Genomic DNA, 21,017 nt, shown 5'->3' with positions numbered 1-21,017 from the left:
CCGATACAAAAGACCCAACAATGTTCAACAGCTAAACAAAGGTTCGTAAAGATAGGAGTACAATAGTTATTCCCGCTGTGTACCGGTACACCAGGACACAACCGCTGCCTCGTTCGTTCGCTTCAGGCTCACTCACTGCGGCAGCAATTATGAGCTCTCGATTTCGGTGAGGTGAGAGCCCATAATCTGATCGTTTTAGTAGATTTCTAGCTGAAATGTACTTCAAATAACGGTTTCCAATTATTTCCTGACTTGTTATTGAAGAAAGATCGCTCGGATTGAATTGTCATTTGAAATCGCAGCCGTTGTGCATGCGCGCAACATTTTATCAATAATTTCAAGCTTTTTAAAGTCAAAAAACCGTAAAATCCTTCGCTTAGTCTTCTTAGGAATTTAATTATCCATTTGAGTCAAAATTTTCTTCTAAAACTTTGTACAAACTGAAAGAACGTCACCATTTCGTAGACGACCTCCAGCCACTGCACACTTATTTGGCTGATAGTGTACGATCACTCAGCCAATCAGATTGCAGCATTTGCATTAGTGCACTAGTAGAATTCTCATAACACGGAATAGAAATTTCGGGCTCATAATTTTGAATAGTAGACTATTTCTATACCAACGCAGATGTCCATCTAAAACTTATTTATCCATATGCACACGACTATTTGAAAATTTGAAAGGAAGAATTCTCAATAGAATCATCACATGGTCTGAAATGGGGCAACAAACAACCCAGTCGAAAAAGGTCTATTAAATTCCCAAGAATACTAAAGAAAGAAAATTGATTGTTCAAATAACAACTAAGGTTATTTAAAAGAAATTTAGTAGATAGAATTCTACAAAAACAGTTAGATTGATCGCTCTCGATTTCTATTTAAACAATAGAGTGTTTCTGTCGAGGAACTATCGGCTGATAGTTGCCCCGCGGAAATTTGATGGTCTTAAAACAAATATTTGCCCAAGAAGCGAAGCTTCGGGGGCAAATATGCTAGTTTTAAGAACATCAAATTTCCGCGGGGCAACTATCAGACCGATAGTTCCGAGACATAAACACTCTATTGTCTTTATTGTTGGCAACTAAATTTTCTTCCGTGCGCCAGTTCAAAAATCATATTGAATTATTTTCAACTTTTTTAGATGAAAGCCGTGAAAGCCAAATGTAGAATTTTAAAAAGAAAACAAAGAAAAACCCTCTTAATACAAATTCAATTGTTTATTTTCTACAAGTCCGCTTGCTTACAGAAATATTTTCACGGACGAGTACTATCCATCCGAGTATTTTCCTCGGACGGGTACTATGAGCTGATAGTGTCTCTCCGCGGATGAACACTATCGCGTCACGTGATCAATTTAAACCAATATAATAAGAATCCGAGAAAATTTAGTGGTGAACTATAAGAGGTGTTAGCTTATTTGGTCCTTCGACCTCATCAACTATCACGAGCTTATAATCTATTTGTTAGATATAATTCACCAGTAAATTTTCCATTATCGTCATTAGCCAAAACTGATCTCTCGTGGGTGCTATCAGGCGTTACCATAGTTCACCACCTAATTCTCTCCGACTCTTATTGGTTTACATTGATCACGTGACGCGATAGTGTTCATCGGCGGAGAGGTGCTATCTGCCTCTCAGTGCCCGTCCGAGGAAAATACCCGGATGGATAATACTCGTCCCTAAAAATTTTTCTGTTCCAAATATTTGTTTTGAGCACATCAAATTTCCGCGAGGCAACTATCAGCCGAAAGTTCCTCAACAGAAACACTCTGCTGTTTTAAATAGGATATAGTGCAGGCGCGGCGAAGCGGCTCATGAAACGGAGCAAAGTTTACTTACAATAGTCATATAATTTACTATGTAGACTAGTCTTAGCTATTATATATTTATATCTTGTAATTTTTTAATTTCAATTTTCTTTCGTTTAAAGTTATTTTTCTTGGTAAATTAGCATAATCTTGCTTGAGGCCTAATCAGCCTCATCAACCCGAGTTGAAATAAAGTTATCTATCTATCTATCCAGTCCTAGACTATCTTTTTTCTCGCACAATCCTCGAGGACATGAGCAAAGTACCGCGGGGCATTTAGCCGCTGCAAAATACAATTGCCTGTCATCTCTCACTCTCCTGCCTCGTGCCCATCGAATTATAAAGCCTGTAGATGAGGCAGTCATAGCTCCAAGGAGGTAATCCCCAAAATACACTATATGGGGACTGGGGGAGACTCCACCCGGAAGGGGCACCTGTTTGTGAAAACCGGAGGTGTATTCCACGAGCTAAGTTACAGAAAAGGGTTAGGAAATCTGTTATCTAAAAATATCTTGAATAAACGTACTGAGTTTAGTTAATCCAAATCATGAAACTAAGATGCAGTGTACCTACTGTAGGTATGTGAACCAGGTACAAATTTTCGTTGGGTATCCCCTTCTCCTCCCCCTCCTCTCCCCTTCCTCCACCCCCCGCAACAACGATCGTCAAACAAACAGGTTCCGAGGACAAAGATTAGAAAAAGCTGCAAATCTTTGTTAACAAATGTCTCAGAAAGATCCAGACCTCAAAATACATTGGCCGGAAAAAAATTAGCAACAAAGAACTTTGGAGTCTTGGGTTTGGTATGTTAACCATGATCAACCATTGGAACAGCTACGTTTCATTGGCTGTCAGTTTTGATTGCATTTGTTGATTAGTTCCAGCATAGTTTATGGTTACAGTCGCGACAGATGGCTCAGTCCGGTCGATTCGCTCGAATGTTGTTTGGAATCAGTGGAAAACTACTCTGAAGGCAAGATTCGTGAACCTGAACCAAGGAACGCAAATGTAAAAATACTGCAAAGGTATACTTTTATTCATCAGGTGAAATGTGCAAATCAGTCGGGGAGAGAGAGATTGGGGAGAGTGAAACGAACATTTTCAAGCCGAAACGAACAATTCATCTTACATCAAAGGTGGTATCTTCGACTTCCTCTGGTAATTTGTAAATACATTTCTGATCTATTTCCAAAAGTATTTTGGGAGTTGGCGAACTGACATATAAGCGTTGGCGAACTGACATTAGACGTTGGCCAGAAGCATATCACCTTTCAAGGTGTTATGCTTCAGGGTGATGCTTCTGCGTAGGCGAATCGACTTCATATTTTAGCGAACTGGTCGACCGGTTACCCAGCTGAGAAGACGGCACCAAACAGATTCCGCTGGCGGACTGTGAATTCAGTATTTTTTCTCTGTTAACCTCCTTAAAAAACTGGTTATTATTTTTCATGCACAGAGGTTCCCTAAAAAGTCTAAAAAGTTTACATTCCCGACCGTTCTACCTTCGGATGTGACATGCTCTGCGGCGCTGCTGCGTTGGGAATGTCCGGAATGCAACTCGAGTACCAGGCTATACGCGGTCCAAAAAGTTGACGTTCAGCGAAACCAATCTATACACAAACTATCGTTGTTGTGAAAAATACGATTTAATACTACGTCTTTGTTCATGATTTGGGATAGATATGCCTTTTGGCATATGTGCGAAACCTTCGAAAGATGATTTAACAAAGGAAATTTCCGTGCTTGTCGAAATACCTGACAAATCTTGCATAGAATTGACGCTATCGAGAGATGCTTTAGGACTGGAGTGTTTAGAAAGTGTGGCAAGGGAACTTGGTTTAGAGGAGGTAAGATTTACGGCTTTGGAGCTAAGTTATGAAAACAGTTTTGTAGCATTTTGGGTGTTATTTGCTTGTGTGAAGTACTCAGTAGCATATGCTGTTATCCGAGAAAGCTTAGTGCGAACATAAAGCTTATTAATATTAGAGATCTGTAGTTGTACATATTTTAGCTGATCTTGCGTGCATGAACTGGCAAACGGGATTATTTAACAACTGATGCTTTCATAAAGTGGGTTTTCTGTAATTACTGTGTGTATGTGTATATAGTTAAGAAATTCTGTATCATAAATATATACACATATAGTTTATTGACCAATTATTAGGCAGATATTGACCAAGTTCCTTTTTAACGTGCTAAATACTGCTTGGATCAAGCCATATTGCAAAAACTTTAAACACTCGAGAAGGAACGAGGCCAATATTGCGCCATCTTAACTGGGCATGCATGTATGTATACCGTGCGATTTGTTTTATAGTGTTCCTCTTAATGTTTCTGAATTGAAAGACTGAAAGGATCTGAGTTAAGTTCTTGAGTGTATGTTTGTCAACGTGATAAAGTGCATGTATACATGTATTTTTTTACAGACAAAATAGCAAGTGCATTCCACTTCATATTTGAGAATCACTTGCCTTACTCGTGAACAGATCGCATTATTCATTTGTACTTAAAGCAAAGATTGTAATAATCCAACTATCACATAAGAATGTTGAGTGGATTACTGGGCGAATCACAGAACATGTCAATAATTGAATAGAATAATTGTATAGCTGCTGATCAGATGTAAGAGCAAACCACAAGACAGATTATGAATTACAAACCATGCAGATGTGTTTCCTACCTGTTCTTCTTTCTTGTTGTGTAAGAAATGGTAATTTATGGAAATTTATGGCTTGCTAATATTGGGTTATTCCAGAAAAAATACACCCCCCCTGACGAATGGCAAGCATTTTTGACCCCCCCTCTGACTGGATTTCCCAGACCGCTAGAGCCCCCCTCCCGCCTGGATTTCCAAGCTCAAGGACCCCCCCTCCTGCCCAGAATTCCATTTTTTTAAAGGCCCTAACTGGAAATAACAGGCAATAGAAAAGACATAACATTTCATCCAAAAGATCCCTGTTTATTATAATTTTAAAAGCTCGGTGAATATTGCAAATTTTGCGGGTTAAATTTCAACATTTTTAAAATCAGATTACAGTATTCAAACGATCGTGTTTAATGTTTGAGTGATCTCACACTCTCCTCTTAAACGCCATTTGCCTTTTTCTCGATCACAACAAATGTGCAAGATAAGAAATTCGTAAGTCTTAAAAATTATGTAAATGTAAGAAAAATTACAGCGAAAAAAGTCCTCAAGGCGATTATAAATTAAAACTATAATTTTAGTTTTCAGTGACAAGACGGCCTACATTGGCACGTGTTTACAAGATCGAGTTTCCGTTGTTAGAACTGTTAGTGTGACATTTACTTGAGCTTATTAAGAAAGCTTTTCAAGCTAGACTAATTTTAAATTTCGTTACCTTTATGGGTCTGTAGGTCAACTGGAACTCTTACCTTTCTTTTTTTTCCATGTGTAATGCCCACGTTCTGGCTTGTCTTTTACCATATCGATCGTAAGGCACGGATAATAAAGTGGAAGCAGCTAAGATAAAACTGCTTAAAACTCTTGTAGATCCGACGAGGAATCTTCAATGTGAAATACTTAAAGAACTTATCAACGCCGAAATAAGTATATTTGTTTTATAAACAAGTTCTGCTCTTGTACTGTGAGGTCGTTTAGATTCCCAATGCTGCAAGCAAATTCGTCACCACGATTTCTCGGTTACACATCGTAAGAGGTAAGAAAGAAATTATGCACAAATTGTGCATATGCATGTGAGCCAGCAAAACGAGTTCTTGGGTTGCCTGAATAAAACAGTAAAATACAACTGACTCCCGGCCTAAATCGTCTTTTCTTCGCATTTTTGAGGATGTTACAAAGCACAGGCGCGGATGGCCTGGGTACCGTAAAAATGTTCCAGGCGTCGCGTGCTCAGTCGATGGTGTTTTATCTGGTCGTAAAGGGGCACCCCCGGTCGTAAAGCTGTTGTTATCCATTAATCGACGTGCTGGTTCTTCATGATTGAGGTAAGAACACTACATGTATAAACTGAAAGACTACAAGATTTCCCATTGCAAAGTTATTTTTTAAGTGGTTAAAATATATCGATCGAGGTTAAAGTTAAAAGTGACCCCTGAGGAAGAATTTTTAGGTTCAGATCCCCCTCCCGCCCGGATTTCCTGAGCCATCAACCCCCCTCCCATGAAAATTTCCAGTTTGCCATCTGTCGGAGGTGTGTGTATTTTTTCTGGAATAACTGTAGCGTAGTCTAAACGAGACTAAACGATGGTAACACAACGGTTTTAATGAAGCTCATAAAAGCCCGCCATTACTAGCCGTAATACAACAACAACTACATCCGGGATACATCTCATTCTACTGCGCAAGCCCGAAGGGCCTATGACATCATAACATCGTTACATCTCCCTTCTTGAACGAACAAAACAAAGAAATGAAGGGACGGTAAGGTAGGTAATGGACGGAAGGACAAGTGATTAAACAAAACAACTCTAACACTGTTCACTGTTCAGAACTGTTCGAAAAGCCTTTACACTGGATTCCTAGGTGGTGAAATCCCTGAGGTAAGCGGGTCTCCTAACAATCCTGCCACTTCTAGTAGAGACAGGAGCGGGAAAACTTGGCGAAGCTGGCTGTAAATCTGGCTGCGAGACATCTGGTAACTGCAACGCTGAAGATTCAGGGGGCACCTGGAGTGTCTCCTCAGTAGGTTTCCTGGTGGGGAGTAGAGTTTGAGCATTGACCTTCGATTCCCCTATGTCTCCGTCTGGCATCGCTTGAAAGTTCTGAGGAACTTTGTATAGATGTGAACGGTTTCGGCGGTAGAGCCTACCATCCTCTGTGTGGACTTGATAGGAACGTGGAGCTTCCTGACTACTCACTTGCGCTTTAAACCACTTTGAATGACCTGGTAATGGTCGGACCCGCACCACATCGCCTTCTTTTAACGGTTGCAACTCTTTAGCACCTCTGTTGAAGGAGAGCGCTTGCTTGTTTTGTCTCTGTTGCAAATTCAGGTGTACATCGGGAATGACTTTTGGCTGAAGCAGGTGGCTAGCCATGGGTAGCGCGGTACGGGTTCTACGCGAGAAGAGACGCTGTGCAGGGGTGCTGTCCATTCCTTCTGATGGTGTATTCCGGAAGTCCAGTAGAGACAAGTGTGGATCATGGCTGGCATCAGCAGCTTTTTTCAAGATATTTTTTGCTGTTTTGACACTATTCTCAGCCTTCCCATTGGATTGAGGATACCGTGGAGACGTTTTAACGTGTTCAAACTGGTACTCGGCTGCAAACTTCTGAAACTCAGCACAGTCGAACTGTGGGCCATTGTCTGTGGTGAGTCGGTCTGGGAGACCATATCTTGCCAGATTAGGTTTCAGCTTGTTAATGACCGCTCTGGCTGTGGTAGACGTCAGTATATCCAACTCGAAGAAATTAGAATAACGGTCAGTTGTAATCAAGTACTGGGTGCCATTGAGCTCGAACAGGTCTGCTGAGATGCTCTGCCATGGTCTGGTTTGTAGCTGTTGCAAATGCTGCTCTGGTTTGTAGCTGTTGCAAATGCTGCACCTTGTGATGAATTCTGTGATTTGCTTGTAGATGCCTGGCCAGTAGAAGGCTTCTTTGGCTCTCCTGAGGCACCCCTGAATGCCCAGGTGACTGGCATGTACTTTATCCATCACGCATTGCCTGAGGCTAGATGGTACTACAATGCGCTCACCCTTGAACACAGCACCATCTTGTATTGACAACTCTTCTCTGAAGGGAAAACAGACCTGCAACTGGGAGGGTACGTCAGCCCTTCTCTCTGGCCAGCCTTGGGTGATAATAGGAACTAATGCCTGGAGCTCTGCATCAACTTCAGTGGCACTTTTGATTTCCTGCAAGGTTAGTTTCCGAATGGGCACAGACTCTGCCATGTCTATATACTCAGTCTCAACTTCTGTTGGTGATCTTGTGTCAGCAACATTCCATACTTCCTGGGTGTCAACTGTGTCTTGTTTAACCAGGGGAAGGTAAGCTCGGCTTAGTGGATCAGCCATGTGCATCTCTGTACCCTTTCTGTAGGAAACCTCTAAATCAAATTTCTGTAGACGCAACAGCATTCTCTGCAATCGCTTTGGTGCACTCAATAGACTTTTCTTCATAATAGACTCCAGGGGTTTGTGATCAGTGTCAATAAAGGTCTTTCTGCCATAGACATAGCCCTCAAATCGCTCAACTCCAAAGACAATTGCTAATAGTTCCTTTTCTATCTGAGTGTAATTAGTCTCAGTAGGCGTCAGAGCCCTGGAGGCATACACCACAGGGTGCCCATCCTGCATCAAGCATGCTCCAAGACCACTCATAGAGGCGTCGCACTGGAGTACGGTCTTCTTTTGGGGGTCGAAGAACTTGAGCACAGGTGCCTGGGTTAGAACCTGCTTCACTTGATCTAGACACTGGCCATGAACCTCTTTGTCCCAGACAAACTCATTGTCCTTCTTGACAAGCTCTCTCAGTGGTTTGGCCAAATCTGCTAGGTTGGGAGCAAACTTCTGCACGTAATTTATCATGCCTAGTACTCTTTGGACACCTTCCTTGTCCGTAGGAGGCGGCATTTCATTGATGGCTTTCAGCTTGTTTGGATCAGCCCGGAGACCCTCCAACGATATGATGTGACCCATGTAGCTGACTTGCTTCTGTCTGAACTGTATCTTCTCTGAGTTAAGCTTGATGCCCTTCTGCCGACAATGGTTGAACACTTCTCGCAGGTTTCGGTCATGATCTTTGAGTGCTTCCTCATCGGTGTCTCCTGCTCCGAACACCAGGATGTCATCTGCTATAGCCTTCTGCCCTGGTAGGCCTTCAAGTGCAATATCAATCCTCCTCTGAAACTCCTCTGGAGCTGGGGATACACCAAACGGCAAGCGAAGCCACCGAAAGCGTCCCCAGGGTGTTCCAAAGGTAGTAGCAAAGCTACTTGGCTCGTCCAGCTGTATGTGCCAGAACCCATTTTTTGCATCCAATACCGTGAACACACGGGCCTTTGATAACAGAGGCAGCACATCATGTATTGTAGGTAAGGGGTAATGATTTCTTTGTAAAGCTTCATTCAATGGTTTCGGGTCAATACACAGTCTAACTTTGCCATTTTTCTTTGTTGTGACCACAAGTGCTGAAATCCAGTTCATAGGTGTATCGACCTTCGGAATCACTCCAATATTTGACAATCTGTCCAGTTCTTGTTTTAGAGGCTCTCTGAGGGCAATGGGGACTTTCCGTGTAGGTAGCTGGACTGGCTGGACATTCTTGTCTATCTCCAGGTGGAGTAGCCCTTCTAGTTTGCCTTTCTCCAGTGAACACATCGGTGTACTGCGAAATGTAGTCTTCCACCTTGGGACTTTTCTCCTCCACACCGCTTGACTCCACAGAAAGGATATTCTGGCTGTTGACTGTTAGCAGCTGAAGGTGTTCACTGGCGCTCAAGCCCAAAATGGATTTACAATCACCATGAACAAGATGAAACTCAATGCTGTATTTCTTATTGTTCTTGGGGTTGATGACTTTGAATTGCTTCTTGCCCAAGGGTTTGACCTCTGACTGGTTGTACATTACCAGGGTCAGGGGGGTTTCTTCCAATTCACTCAAGCCGTTTTGGCCACAGAGCTTTAACACTGTCTCATCAGTCATGATGTTTACTGTTGATCCACTGTCTAACTGAAACTTTTCCTGGTTTCCATTGACCAGTAGGGTGGCAAAAACTTTGTTAGGGGAACGACATGGAGGCTAATGCATTAGCCATCTCTTTCACTTCAATCTCGGCCACATATTCATACTCCTCATCTTCGGATGTGTAATCCACAGACAGCACTTTCTTCTTAGATTCTTGGCAACACACCGCAAAATGGTTTGGCTTGCCACAATTCTTGCAAGATGTTCCCCGAGCAGGGCAGTTCTTCTTCGTGAAAGGATGGTGCCTTGAACAAAACTTGCACTTGCATTCTTGTGACTCGTTTTGGTTCTTCTCTGGAACCTTTGTCTTCTTTTTGTCAACTGTTTTTCTTTTATCTTCCTTCACGAAACGGGCATCCTCTTGATTCATCTCCTTTAGCTGCCTTGCTGATGTCTGCGAAGATCTGCAGATGTCTATACATTGTCCTAAAGTGAGCTTGCTTGTCTGCAGGAGCTTCTTACGAGCAGAATTGTCATTGATGCCCACCACCATTCTATCATGAATAAGTGAGTCTGTTAATGACCCATAGTTGCATGTCTTCGCTAATTTTCGTAATGCGGTGACATAAGCATCAACTGATTCATTTGACTCTTGGTCCCGACGGTTGAACACATACCTTTCATAGGTCTCATTGCACTCCCCAATGCAGTATTGTTTCATCTTTTCTAAGATCACTTCCGGGTCTTTTCTTTGGTCTTCGTTCTCAAACTCCATAGCATCAATGACGTCTAATGCATCAGAACCAATGCACGTAAGCAACATGGCTGCCCGTCGTTCCTTATTTCTGCCCGGGTTTTCGGGGTCTTTTAGCTGAGCCGCGATTTCGTAATTTGACCACGCTCGAGAGAATCGTTGCCATTTGACAGGAAGATTTCCACCGCTTAAATCCATCCTTTCTGGAAGCGGTATATTCACAGGAACAGTTATCATTGAGGGTTGTGTACCCGAAGCGCCACCACCTTCTTCACTCATGGTAGGCATAACACTTGTACAGAAATATCGACGGGAGAGTTCACAGAAAATACTTCAAAAAACTCACCAAGTTGGCTTCCGGCAAGGCCACGAGCGGCAGTACTATGTGTGTTTCACTTCTGACACCATGTAGCGTAGTCTAAACGAGACTAAATGATGCTAACACAACGGTTTTAATGAAGCTCATAAAAGCCTGCCATTACTAGCCGTAATACAACAACAACTACATCCGGGATACATCTCATTCTACTGCGCAAGCCCGAAGGGCCTATGACATCATAACATCGTTACAATAACCCATTGCAGCTTTCAGCCAAAAATAGATTTCAGGTAAATTCTGGCAATTTTGATGCTATAATTAGCACAGTATGGAAACTGTCAGTTTGTTAGAAGTGAAACTAAAGAAATTAAGTCCTGGTAAAGATCTGTACTCCATGAATTTCTGCCCCAACACCAATGTGGAGCAGTGGTTGGCAGTTACTCTGTAAGGTGTTGTGTGCAGAAGTACAACAGACACTTTATTTACTGCCTTGATTGCACATCACTTGCCAGCTACTGAGCTTGTTCTTTGTTGTACTTATTATAAGCATCTATTCTTAGGGCTGAGTATCCTAAACCATGTACCTTAAACTCCCAAAAGTAACAACCCTCATTACTTTCAGACTCAGCAGTCTTCAGGGCTTGTCACTTTCAGGGGGTTGTTACTTTCGAAGGGTTGTTACTTTCTGGAAGCAAAAAATGTCATACATAGTTAGTACAACTGGGCTCTTCTTCCAGTTTAAATGTATATTGCTGCCACCCAGGTGAGCTCTTCATGTCTAGACCGTGTTGTCAGTGGTCGGCAGGAAGGAGTTAGATACCATAAACTGTTTGTACTTTATGACGGACTGCCACGTTAATCTGCTGTATCAATATCTCAGTACGCTGGTTGGGGTTTCAATTTAAATTTGAAGAAATGTTCCTTTTGATAGACTCTTGTTGAAAATGATATTAATTTGAATCAAAGTTTCCCATATTGTGCTCTTGATGAAAATTCTATGGGTTTTGTTTTATCACAGTGCAGCATTAACTGATGAAGCACAAATTGACATTTGACAACACTTCATGGTATCAAAAATACCATGTAGTTGTTTTAGAGTGCATTAAATCAAGTTTCCATATGTAATCTTCACCTGACTATTGATTGGAAAAATAAATATGCTGAACCTTGGTCTCACTATTTTTGGGGAGGTGGGATAGTTATGGGGTGGGCTTGCTACTTTTGAGAAGTCACTACTTTCGGAAGTTAATAGCAGCCACAATTTTTTGAGGGTACTTTTGGGGCGGGAGGGGGGGTGGCTTCTTTCGGGGGGTCATTACTTTTGGAAGTTTATGGTATGAAGATTAACCATAGGCAGCCCAGACGTTGAATACAATAAATAATATTAATGCGTAACATTATGCTGTTGGCGATTGCGTTACAATTTAGCCATTTATAAGACTATGTATAAGAATGCCTCAAAAATTGCTCTACATGTAAATGCTACGTGTAGAAAGTAATTTAAATAAAAATGGCTTACCTTATGTTGGTATTGTGTTATTTTGATGTCTTTGTGCTCCTGGAGGCGGTTTATAGCCATTTAGGCGAGTTTTACTTTCTAGTGGTTTGCTTCTCCTAAAGAGAAACGAAAGGCGGGTGACCTACTGGTCCAACAACCTGCCCTCAAAGCTCGGTTAATTTCTCAAAAATGGTCTAATCTTGCCAAAATTGCCTCATGGCTGCCTTTGATAACTCTTCCTTCAATTTGGTTCTCCCAAGGTTCCAAGGTTTATTGCAACTGCCCGAGAAATGCTGGTTTTCCAGCTCTAGCTTTCCATTTCAGCTCTACCTTGAAGCAAGACTGATCATCTTTGCCACAGGATTTGAATTTCTCATCATGCCAATTACACTGTGCCATGGTCCCAGGGGAAATTTCACTGGAAGCAATCAAAAATTGCCTCTCGACAGCTAGAGGCAACTTTGTTACGATGGCATGGTCGTTAAACTAGAAATTCAAATCCTCTGGCCAAGATGATCGGTTATGCTTTGAGGCGTAGCTGAAATAGAAAACCAGCCAGCAGCATAATGTCACATATTAATCGTATTCAATGTCTGGGCTGCCTGTGGATGAACAGTTCAAGACCCCTCACAAGGGCAGAAATTTTTTCCGGTTTATAAGGCGTATGAATATTTTATGCTTTCTATGCTGTACATGTATATCAATACTGCTGGTGAGTATACAAAGGATCATAATTATATTTGAACTATGGAGAAAGATATGAAAACATGATTGGTCATCGCAGTTACACACACAACTTATGCAGTTGTGAAATTAAAGCCTGAAAAAAATTCAGGCTTGAGCAGGAATTGAACCCATGACCCCTGCGATACTGGTGCAGTGCTCTATCAACTGAGCTATCAAGCCAACTGGGAGCCGGTCATGTTGTGAGTTCATAATACATGTATACCCTTAGATGGTGAAGAATGTAAGTGAACATATGAAAGATCATATATTTGAACTGTGGAGAAAGATATGAAAACATTCTTTGACCATTGCAGTTAAACACACAGTTTAAGCAGCTGTGCAATTGTAAGATTTTAAAAAGTACTCATTTTCATATACTCTACAACCACTTCATGACATGCAGGGTCATAGGTCCTGTTATGTTGTGTGTGCACTATCTGAGGGAATTCTAGGAATGTACTATAGTTCCTGACCTCTGAAATAAATCTTAGATCAGAAACTCTCAGTCTTTTGGCAATAATCACATATATACTGGGGAGTGCTTTTGGTTCATTGGCAATTTAATGCCATCATTCTGAACTAGCTACATTTACGTATTGCAAAAAAATGTGGTAATGTGTTTGTTTTTTAATGTTAATCTATTTGTGCAGGTTGAATACTTTGGTTTATGTTACAAGACTAAGAAAGGCCATGAGTGGTGGCTGGTACTGGAGAAACCAATAAAGAAGCAGCTCGAACAACATGCATCCAGTTTTGTTGGCACTGTCAACCTTAAGTTCAAGATCCACTTCTTTGTGGCAGGTTCTTCTTGTTTGAGGTTCCAAGACAAACTGACCAGGTGATTTTTATTTCAAAGCGTTTGCAGTGCTGGAAATAATTTTCTTACATAGCAAGACATGACTTGAGTCCTTTCAAATCTCTATTTTGGGCAAACATACTACAAATGGGTGATTCTGGAAAATATCTGACACACCTACCATGGGCAGCATGAACATTACTACGATTATCAGTTGAGTAAGGCACGAAACATGAAAATCGTGTTGTTGTCACAGGCAACTGGCTCTGTTTCCAGTGGCAACTTGTTGGCTTGTGATGTCATTGGCAGCAAAGTGTGCGAAATCATAGGCAGTGTGACAGGTGACACACAGCTGTTGATATTGTTACCAATGGAAATGAGTTAAGTTGCCTGTGACAACACTGTAAATTTAAGGCCAAAACTTCGTCATCAAACTTCAGCCACACCTTACTCAACTGATAATTGTAGTAACACCCCCTTGGCTTCAGAAATTCCAAAATGCTCTACCCCTCACACCCTGCAAATTCTAAAATCATTTACCCCCCTCCCTTTTGCAATTACTGATTTCTTTTCAAACACTTGGGAATTCCTGTTAGACTGTCTAACTTGGCTTTTTCTGCACTCCAAGAAATTCTGCATGCAATTCAAGCAAGCAAGCAACTCAAGTTTGTTAACATTATAGTAGACCATAGCTTTCCCTATAATGTTCTTTCCTCTACACATCTGGTTAGGGATGTCAGCTTGTGGGATACATTGTGATTACTGGAAGAATAACCATTTAAAAGTGAATGACCAAAACACTTGCACATACACAGTTCTGAGTTAAACAGCTCATAAAAGAGGCACACTGTTCTTGTTGACGTCTGGTTCTGCTGGTGACATTTTGGGGTGAAGAACAAATCTGTCAGGTGTTCCATTTGGAAACAAGAGACTGGTGCAGGTTTTTTTGCACGCAATAAGATCATCGATTAATTAAGAGACAATGAAACACAGACATTTTTTTATAGTGGAGCTCTGGTGGCCTGAAGGGCTACCAAGCAGAGCACCATACCCATATAGGAAAGAAAAGAAAACCCATAAATTGATTTTCTGATGGTTATCATGTCTAGCGGTATTGCTTGTGGGTGTGCACCGCTATGACAATGATGATGGCAGCGGTGGCAGCGACAACGATAACGCTCAACATGTCAACCAAACTCCTGCTAATTAGTTGACTGAGACATGCAACCTTGGTTTACAGGGTACATCTTTGATACTGTACATCCATGTTGTGGTCAATTGACACCTCTTTAAACAAGGTATCTGCTGACCAGTATCATGTTACCATATCACAGGCTCAAGTTGTGTGCTCATTGAAATCACATGGTTTTTTGTAGTTGACTGCTGACTAGGTGCAGGTTTTTAATTGGATGGCAGGCTTAAACCTGGTTAACTTGTTGTTATCAAGGCTGAGTTGTTCAGAAGCAGGTTAACACTAACCCAGGATTAAAAGTTAACCTAAGGCCATTAATTTTACAACATACAGTACCGGTCAAAGGGACTGAAGCAATACACGCGCGTAAAGCGCGTGTACTACATGCACATTACACGCAGTGTCCACGCACCTTACACGCAAATGCACAAAAATGCATGTAATTGCATGCGCGTAATTTCACGCAGAAAATGTGATATTGCATGCAGTCGTTCAACTGGAACTCATTAAGTGCGTGTAATGAGAACAAAATATTAAAAGTGCGTGTAATGAAAACAAAACATTTACCGTGTAACATTTACCGTACTGGACTGCAGTGCAATACAGTTTAGTCTTTTGCCTTCTTACTTCTGGTCATTAAACGTTTCCAATAGAATAGACCAGTTTCCTTTAGGTGGCTTACTGCTTTACAGTAAAAGTATTTTTTGTGTTGTACATGTAGTTTCAAGAAGCGGCACCAGTGACTGACAGGCGTGCTAGGATTCACTGAGATAACAGAACATAAACACATAATTTCACTTTCAATTTTAAATTACAGCAATCAGTGTACTTTAAAACAATTTGAAGATTCATTAAAAGTATTTCGTACTCCGAAGAGTTCGGAGTTTACCGGTGTTCAAAAGCTTTTCTCGCTGTGTTTTTTCTTTTCATGAGAAACAACAAGGGCGCTAGCAACTGACGAACTGAGGCTTGATGGACACAAAATAATGAAAACAAAACATTTACTGTGTAACATTTACTGTATTGGACTGCACTGCGATACAGAGGCTTGACGGACACGAAATAACAGCAAAACACATTTTACTTGAGATTTAATTTTTAAACACCAGTTATCTTCTTTAAGTTTAAAAAGCCTTTGAAGATTGATCATCAATATCACATACTCAGAAGTGAATGTTGTCTATGTGAAAGCGTATTGTTTTGATCTGATTGAAATGAAATTTGATCTGTTTCTTGAACATCGTTGCCTAGCATGTGACCAAAATCTTCCCAAATCTACAATCTGTCAACGCGACTCAACCTAGGGATGAAAATCTGATGAACTGAAAATTTCCAAACGCTTAGTGTGGGGAAGCAGGAGATACAACAGTGATAGGAACTCGACTATATTTCACTTTGGTTCAACAGTGTTACAAAAATGGCGGTCATGTTGAGCGAGTTTTTGAGCGGGAACGAAAAACGTGTTTAGTACTGTCCCGAGTAATGACGTATGCAATGACGAGACTAAATACAGTAACAACCACTGACCGGAAATCACTCAAAATCAACAAATAGCAGATTAAACGAATAGAAACGAATGTTCATAGTCACTATTTAAACTATTTCACATCCTCCGGGGGCGCACAAATGTCCTTAGCCCAGTGTGCAATTCTTCAGCCTGTTGTGCTGCATCTCTTTGTGATCTTCTCGCAGGAGTGGGAGTTTCTATTGTGGTTGCTTCGTCTTCTGTGGGACACCGTACTTCCTTGGCTTGAACTTCTAGAGGGTGGAATCTTGTTATGGGGCGGTTTGTTGTTCCATTAGCAGTACGTAAATTGAAAGAACGTACAAGTCCATCGTGACCTCTGTTAATGGATGTGACAAGTGCTAGTTTCCAGTTTACTCTCAGGTTGTCATCGTGGATTAGAACTACATCGCCAACCTTCACGGATTCCATGTTGATTCCTGAACCTTTGTGGAACTCTCGGAGGGAGGTGAGGTACTTGTGACGCCAACGTTGCCAAAAGTGTTGAATCAGTAAGGTGACACGTTTTGCCTTCCTCAGGAGATCTATGTTTGTTTGGTAGGTGGGATCACTCACTTCGTCCCTCTCTACTAGTGGATGTGGTAGTGACGTGATTCGTCAGCCATAAAGTAGATGCATGGGGGTTAATGCCTCTTCATCCTTAATGTCGAAGGAAACATAGGTTAGGGGGCAATCATTAAGAATTGCCTCCACTTCAAGAACAATTGTTTGAAGAGTGCACAGGTTGACTGCAGCTCTGCCGAGTACCTTCTTAATGGTGGACTTGGTAAGACCGATGAGGCGTTCCCAAAACCTACTGTACCAAGGCGCCTTCTTTGGGATGAATAGCCATTCAATGCCTTCCCTAGCGAGTGATTCCTTGAGCGCATGAGATTGAAACAGTTCCTTTAGTTCATTGTTCGCTGATAGAAATGTTGAGGCATTGTCAGATATTAGTTTCCTTGGAAGAGACTTGCGACTTGCAAATCTGCAAAAGGCGTGTAAGAAGGCCTCAACAGTCAAGTCTTCAACAACTTCAAGATGAATAGCCCTGGTTGTTGTACAAACAAACAGACATATGTGACCGTTCAATGCCTTCCATAGTGAGTGATTCCTTGTGCGCATGAGATTGAAACAGTTCCTTTAGTTCATTGTTCGCTGATACGAATGTTGAGGCATTGTCAGATATTAGTTTCCTTGGAACAGATTTTCAACTTGCAAATCTGCGAAAGGTGAGTAAGAAGGCCTCAACAGTCAAGTCTTCAACAACTTCAAGATGAATAGCCCTGGTTGTTGTAAACAGACACATGTAGACCTTTGTTTCAATTCCAGCATTTCGAACATACAGAGCTCCAGTGTAGTCCACTCCTGTGACCTCAAAGGGTTGTGTTTGTTGCATTCTTGACTTGGGAAGGGGTGGTGGGTCTGGTGCATTGTAGGCTGTTCCTGAAACCCTTCTGCAGGTTACGCATTTGTCAATTAAGGTTTTGATGTGTTGTCGGCCAGAAGGAACCCAGTAACTTTGACGCAGGGTGGTGAGTGTTGAGTTGACACCTGCATGAAGCTGCTTGACATGGGTGGAGTGAAATACTAGATCTGTGAAGTGGTCTTTACTTGGTAGCAGCAGAGGAAATTTGGCATTGCCACTTAAAGGTAGGTTGTGTATCCTCCCGCCACAATGTCGAAGACCACCGTCATCAGGGAAAAGGCAAAGTTGACACACCAAAGTTGTTCGGTGTCGTGACTTTGAGGGGAGGCTGTCAACTTCAGCATGAAAGACAACAGATTGAGGATTCTTCACCCATTCTGTCATGGCTTGATCATATTCCATAGCTGTAACTGGACCTTGTTGGCTGACTTTCTTCTGGAGAAGCTGTACAAATCTGAAAACATAGGCTGTAACACGGAGAAGCGTTGGCAAACTGCTGAAATCTGATGGATTGATCAGGCGATGAAGGCCTTGTTGTTGAACAGGAACTGTGCTGTCTGCGGAAGGCCCATCAGTAGAGCTTTCAGTGGCTGATAAGTGGAGAACCTCTGTTGTAGGCCACGAGGGCCACTGGGATCTGTTTGGCAACCATATGGGACCATGTTTCCACAGTGAAGAATTCTTCAGTTGATGTGCTGTTATCCCTCTTGTGAGAAGATCGGAGGGGTTTTCAGCTGTAGGGCAGTACTTCCAGTTGGGAATAGATGTCAGCTTCTTTACTTCTTGGATGCAAGTGTTGATGAACGGCTTCAGCAACTTGGTGCTATTGAGCCAATGAAGTACAATTTGGTTGTCAGACCACAATGTGACTCTTGTAACTTGTACTTGTTCATGAAGATATGAAGCTAAACATGCAGCTGTTAAAGCTGCCATAAGTTCCAGCTCTGGAAGGGTGAGTTTCTTCTTTGTTGGAGCAACATGCGACTTTGCCATGGCTAGCGACGACTGGTTTTCACGTACAAAGTAAGCAGCGGCTCCATAAGCCTTTTGGCTTGCATCAGCAAAAACATGTAGTTCTGTACCACTGCTATCGACAGAGACATCAGAAGTGAAGTAGCGACGCGGGAACTCAAGTTTGGTTGCATCTCCTATCTCCTTTGCTACAGCATGCCATTTTTGATCAAGAGAAGGTGGAAGAAGGTCGTCCCAGTCAATCCCTTCCTTCCACCGTTCTTGTATTAGAATCTTAGCAGCAGCGGTGACTGGTTGAAGTAAGCCAAGTGGATCAAAGACCTTTGCTGTTTCTTGAAAGACCTCTCTCTTGGTTGACCAGGAAGGGGTAGAGGTTGCTTGTTTGCATGAGAATCGTAATGTGTCTGAAGTTATGTTCCAAAGCATGCCAAGCACCTTCCTAGTTGGGCTGGTGTCAAGGACTTGATCCTTGGCTGCAAGACATTGAACACCAGGACTGTTTGAACTCCATGACCTGAGGGTGAAGCCCACTGGTGACATCTTGTTCCTGGCATCTTGGCAATAGTTGACTGTTGAACTATCATCGCTTTTTCCTGAGGTGAGGTCGTCCATGTACAGATTCCTAAGCATATCCATGCTGACTTGGTCTGTAGACTGCATGAGGTGCTTGTTGAGGATGACGTTTAAGATGAAGGGGGAACTTGTGGCACCAAACATAACAGACTTGAATCCGTACACAATGAGTTCACTCTCTGGGTCACCTGTATTAGATAGCCAGTAGAATTGCATGGCATCTCGATTGGCTTGGTCTAGGTTTACATGTAAAAATGCCTTTTCAATGTCTGTAGTTATGGCATACTTGTGGAGACGGAAGGGTAGAAGTATGCCATTAAGGTCATTGAGAAGTGGAGGGCCTGGCTGTAAGCAATCATTCAAGCTGGGTTGTTCACCTTGTTTGAAGCTGCAGTCGTACACAATGTGTAGGGGAGTTGTGGTAGAGTCCTTGAGGACAGCATGATGAGGTATGTAATGACACACTCTGTTGGTCATATCTGGATTGTTCACCCTTTCAATAAAGCCTCGAGACTGTTGTTCTTGGATGATGTCATTGTACATGCGTAGGTTCTCAGGATCTGCAGTCAGTTTTCTGATCATGGAGCAGGTTCTGTGCTTAGTGATTTCTGCATTTGATGGTAGAGGGGGACGCTCTGGTTGCCATGGTAACTTTGCACTGTACCTGGAGCAGGGATGGCGCAGTGGTGAGAGCGCTCGCCTCCCACCAATGTGTCCCGGGTTCAATTCACGGACCCGGCATCAAATGTGGGTTGAGTTTGTTGTTGGTTCTCTTCTCTGCTCCAAGAGGTTTTTCTCCAGGTACTCCGGTTTTCCCCTCTCCTCAAAAACCAACATTTCTCAAATTCTAATGAGATCCTTGAATGCACGGACATTTCTGAACGAGTTCTGTAAACTCCTTGGTGCTCCGTGGGTAAACAAATTACATTTACATTTACATTTACATTTACATACCGGCCATCCTCCAAGATGATAGACGAGTCTTGAGAATACTTCAGAGAGGCATCTGACATTTCTTCTGAGGAGTTTGGCTGAACACCAACTGATTTAATTCGCCAGAAACATTCCAAATCAAATTGTTCTTGATGATGCTTAGTCACAACATTTAAAATAGAAGTGTTGAGGTTCTCTGATTGGTTACTGTTAGAGAGGGGGCCCGAGAGGAGGTACCCTATCTTTAATTTGGCTGCTGTGGGACCTGGACCCTTGATAACTTCGCTTTCCACAATGTCCCAATAATGATCAGCACGGATTAGAATATCAACCGTGAAAGGTTAATCATCAACTTTAATTTGTGCTAATAACAGTCCCTTCAGATGTGGCAAGTCCCGTACGTTGGCTCCAGTGTAAGTAGTGAGCGGTGCAGCTATTGTTGGCACAATTGATCATGGGATTGGGCATGGTCTCCTCTTGAGCAGTTTCGAGATAAATGGTAGCAGTGTCAATGCGTTTAACAGATGATGTGTTCCCACCAAAAGTTGACAGAGATATTGTCTCTTGCTTTTCTGGTTTCAGATCAAGCTTGGTCGCTACATCTGATTTAATGAAGGAGCATTGAGAGCCTTCGTCGAATAGAATGTGCGCACTGATGTGGTTGTTGTGACTTCTAACAGAAGGAACAGCTGTTTTCAGCGGAACAGGCGTGTGTCTGTCAGAATCACCAATGTGGTAGGCTGAGACTGAACGTGCTACAGTCTTGTCTGTGATGTGTGCGCCTGAAATCTTGTTTGTAGTTGCTGGTTCAGTGGATGACACTGGAGGTGGTTCTACATTTTGACAAAGACTGGTATTATGCTTTCGGTGGCATACCTTGCTTCGGTTCAGTGACTTGCA

The 21,017-nt window shown here is 42.2% G+C and overlaps 2 protein-coding genes across 2 annotated transcripts in view; one reads left to right on the top strand and one right to left on the bottom strand.

The window, feature by feature from the left end:
* Positions 1-3,382: 3,382 nt before the first annotated feature.
* The window catches only part of LOC110051322 (tyrosine-protein phosphatase non-receptor type 21-like), a 64,651-nt gene continuing 47,016 nt past the window's right edge, over positions 3,383-21,017 (top strand). The window contains exons 1-2 of the mRNA XM_089288378.1: positions 3,383-3,656; positions 13,369-13,556. Of these exons, the coding sequence (XP_089144504.1) occupies positions 3,492-3,656; positions 13,369-13,556 (353 nt within the window). The 5' untranslated portion in view covers positions 3,383-3,491. The remainder of the gene's footprint in view (positions 3,657-13,368; positions 13,557-21,017) is intronic.
* On the bottom strand, positions 9,516-10,454 carry LOC149113492 (uncharacterized). Its single transcript, XM_089288474.1, has one exon. It carries the CDS (start codon positions 10,452-10,454, stop codon positions 9,516-9,518), a length of 939 nt encoding a protein of 312 aa, XP_089144600.1.

The sequence above is a fragment of the Orbicella faveolata genome, unplaced genomic scaffold (genome assembly GCF_042242905.1).
Source record: "Orbicella faveolata isolate gen_17 unplaced genomic scaffold, um_ofav_v1 contig_15, whole genome shotgun sequence".
Taxonomy (NCBI): Eukaryota; Metazoa; Cnidaria; class Anthozoa; order Scleractinia; family Merulinidae; genus Orbicella; species Orbicella faveolata.
This window is presented reverse-complemented; position numbering and strand designations above follow the sequence as displayed.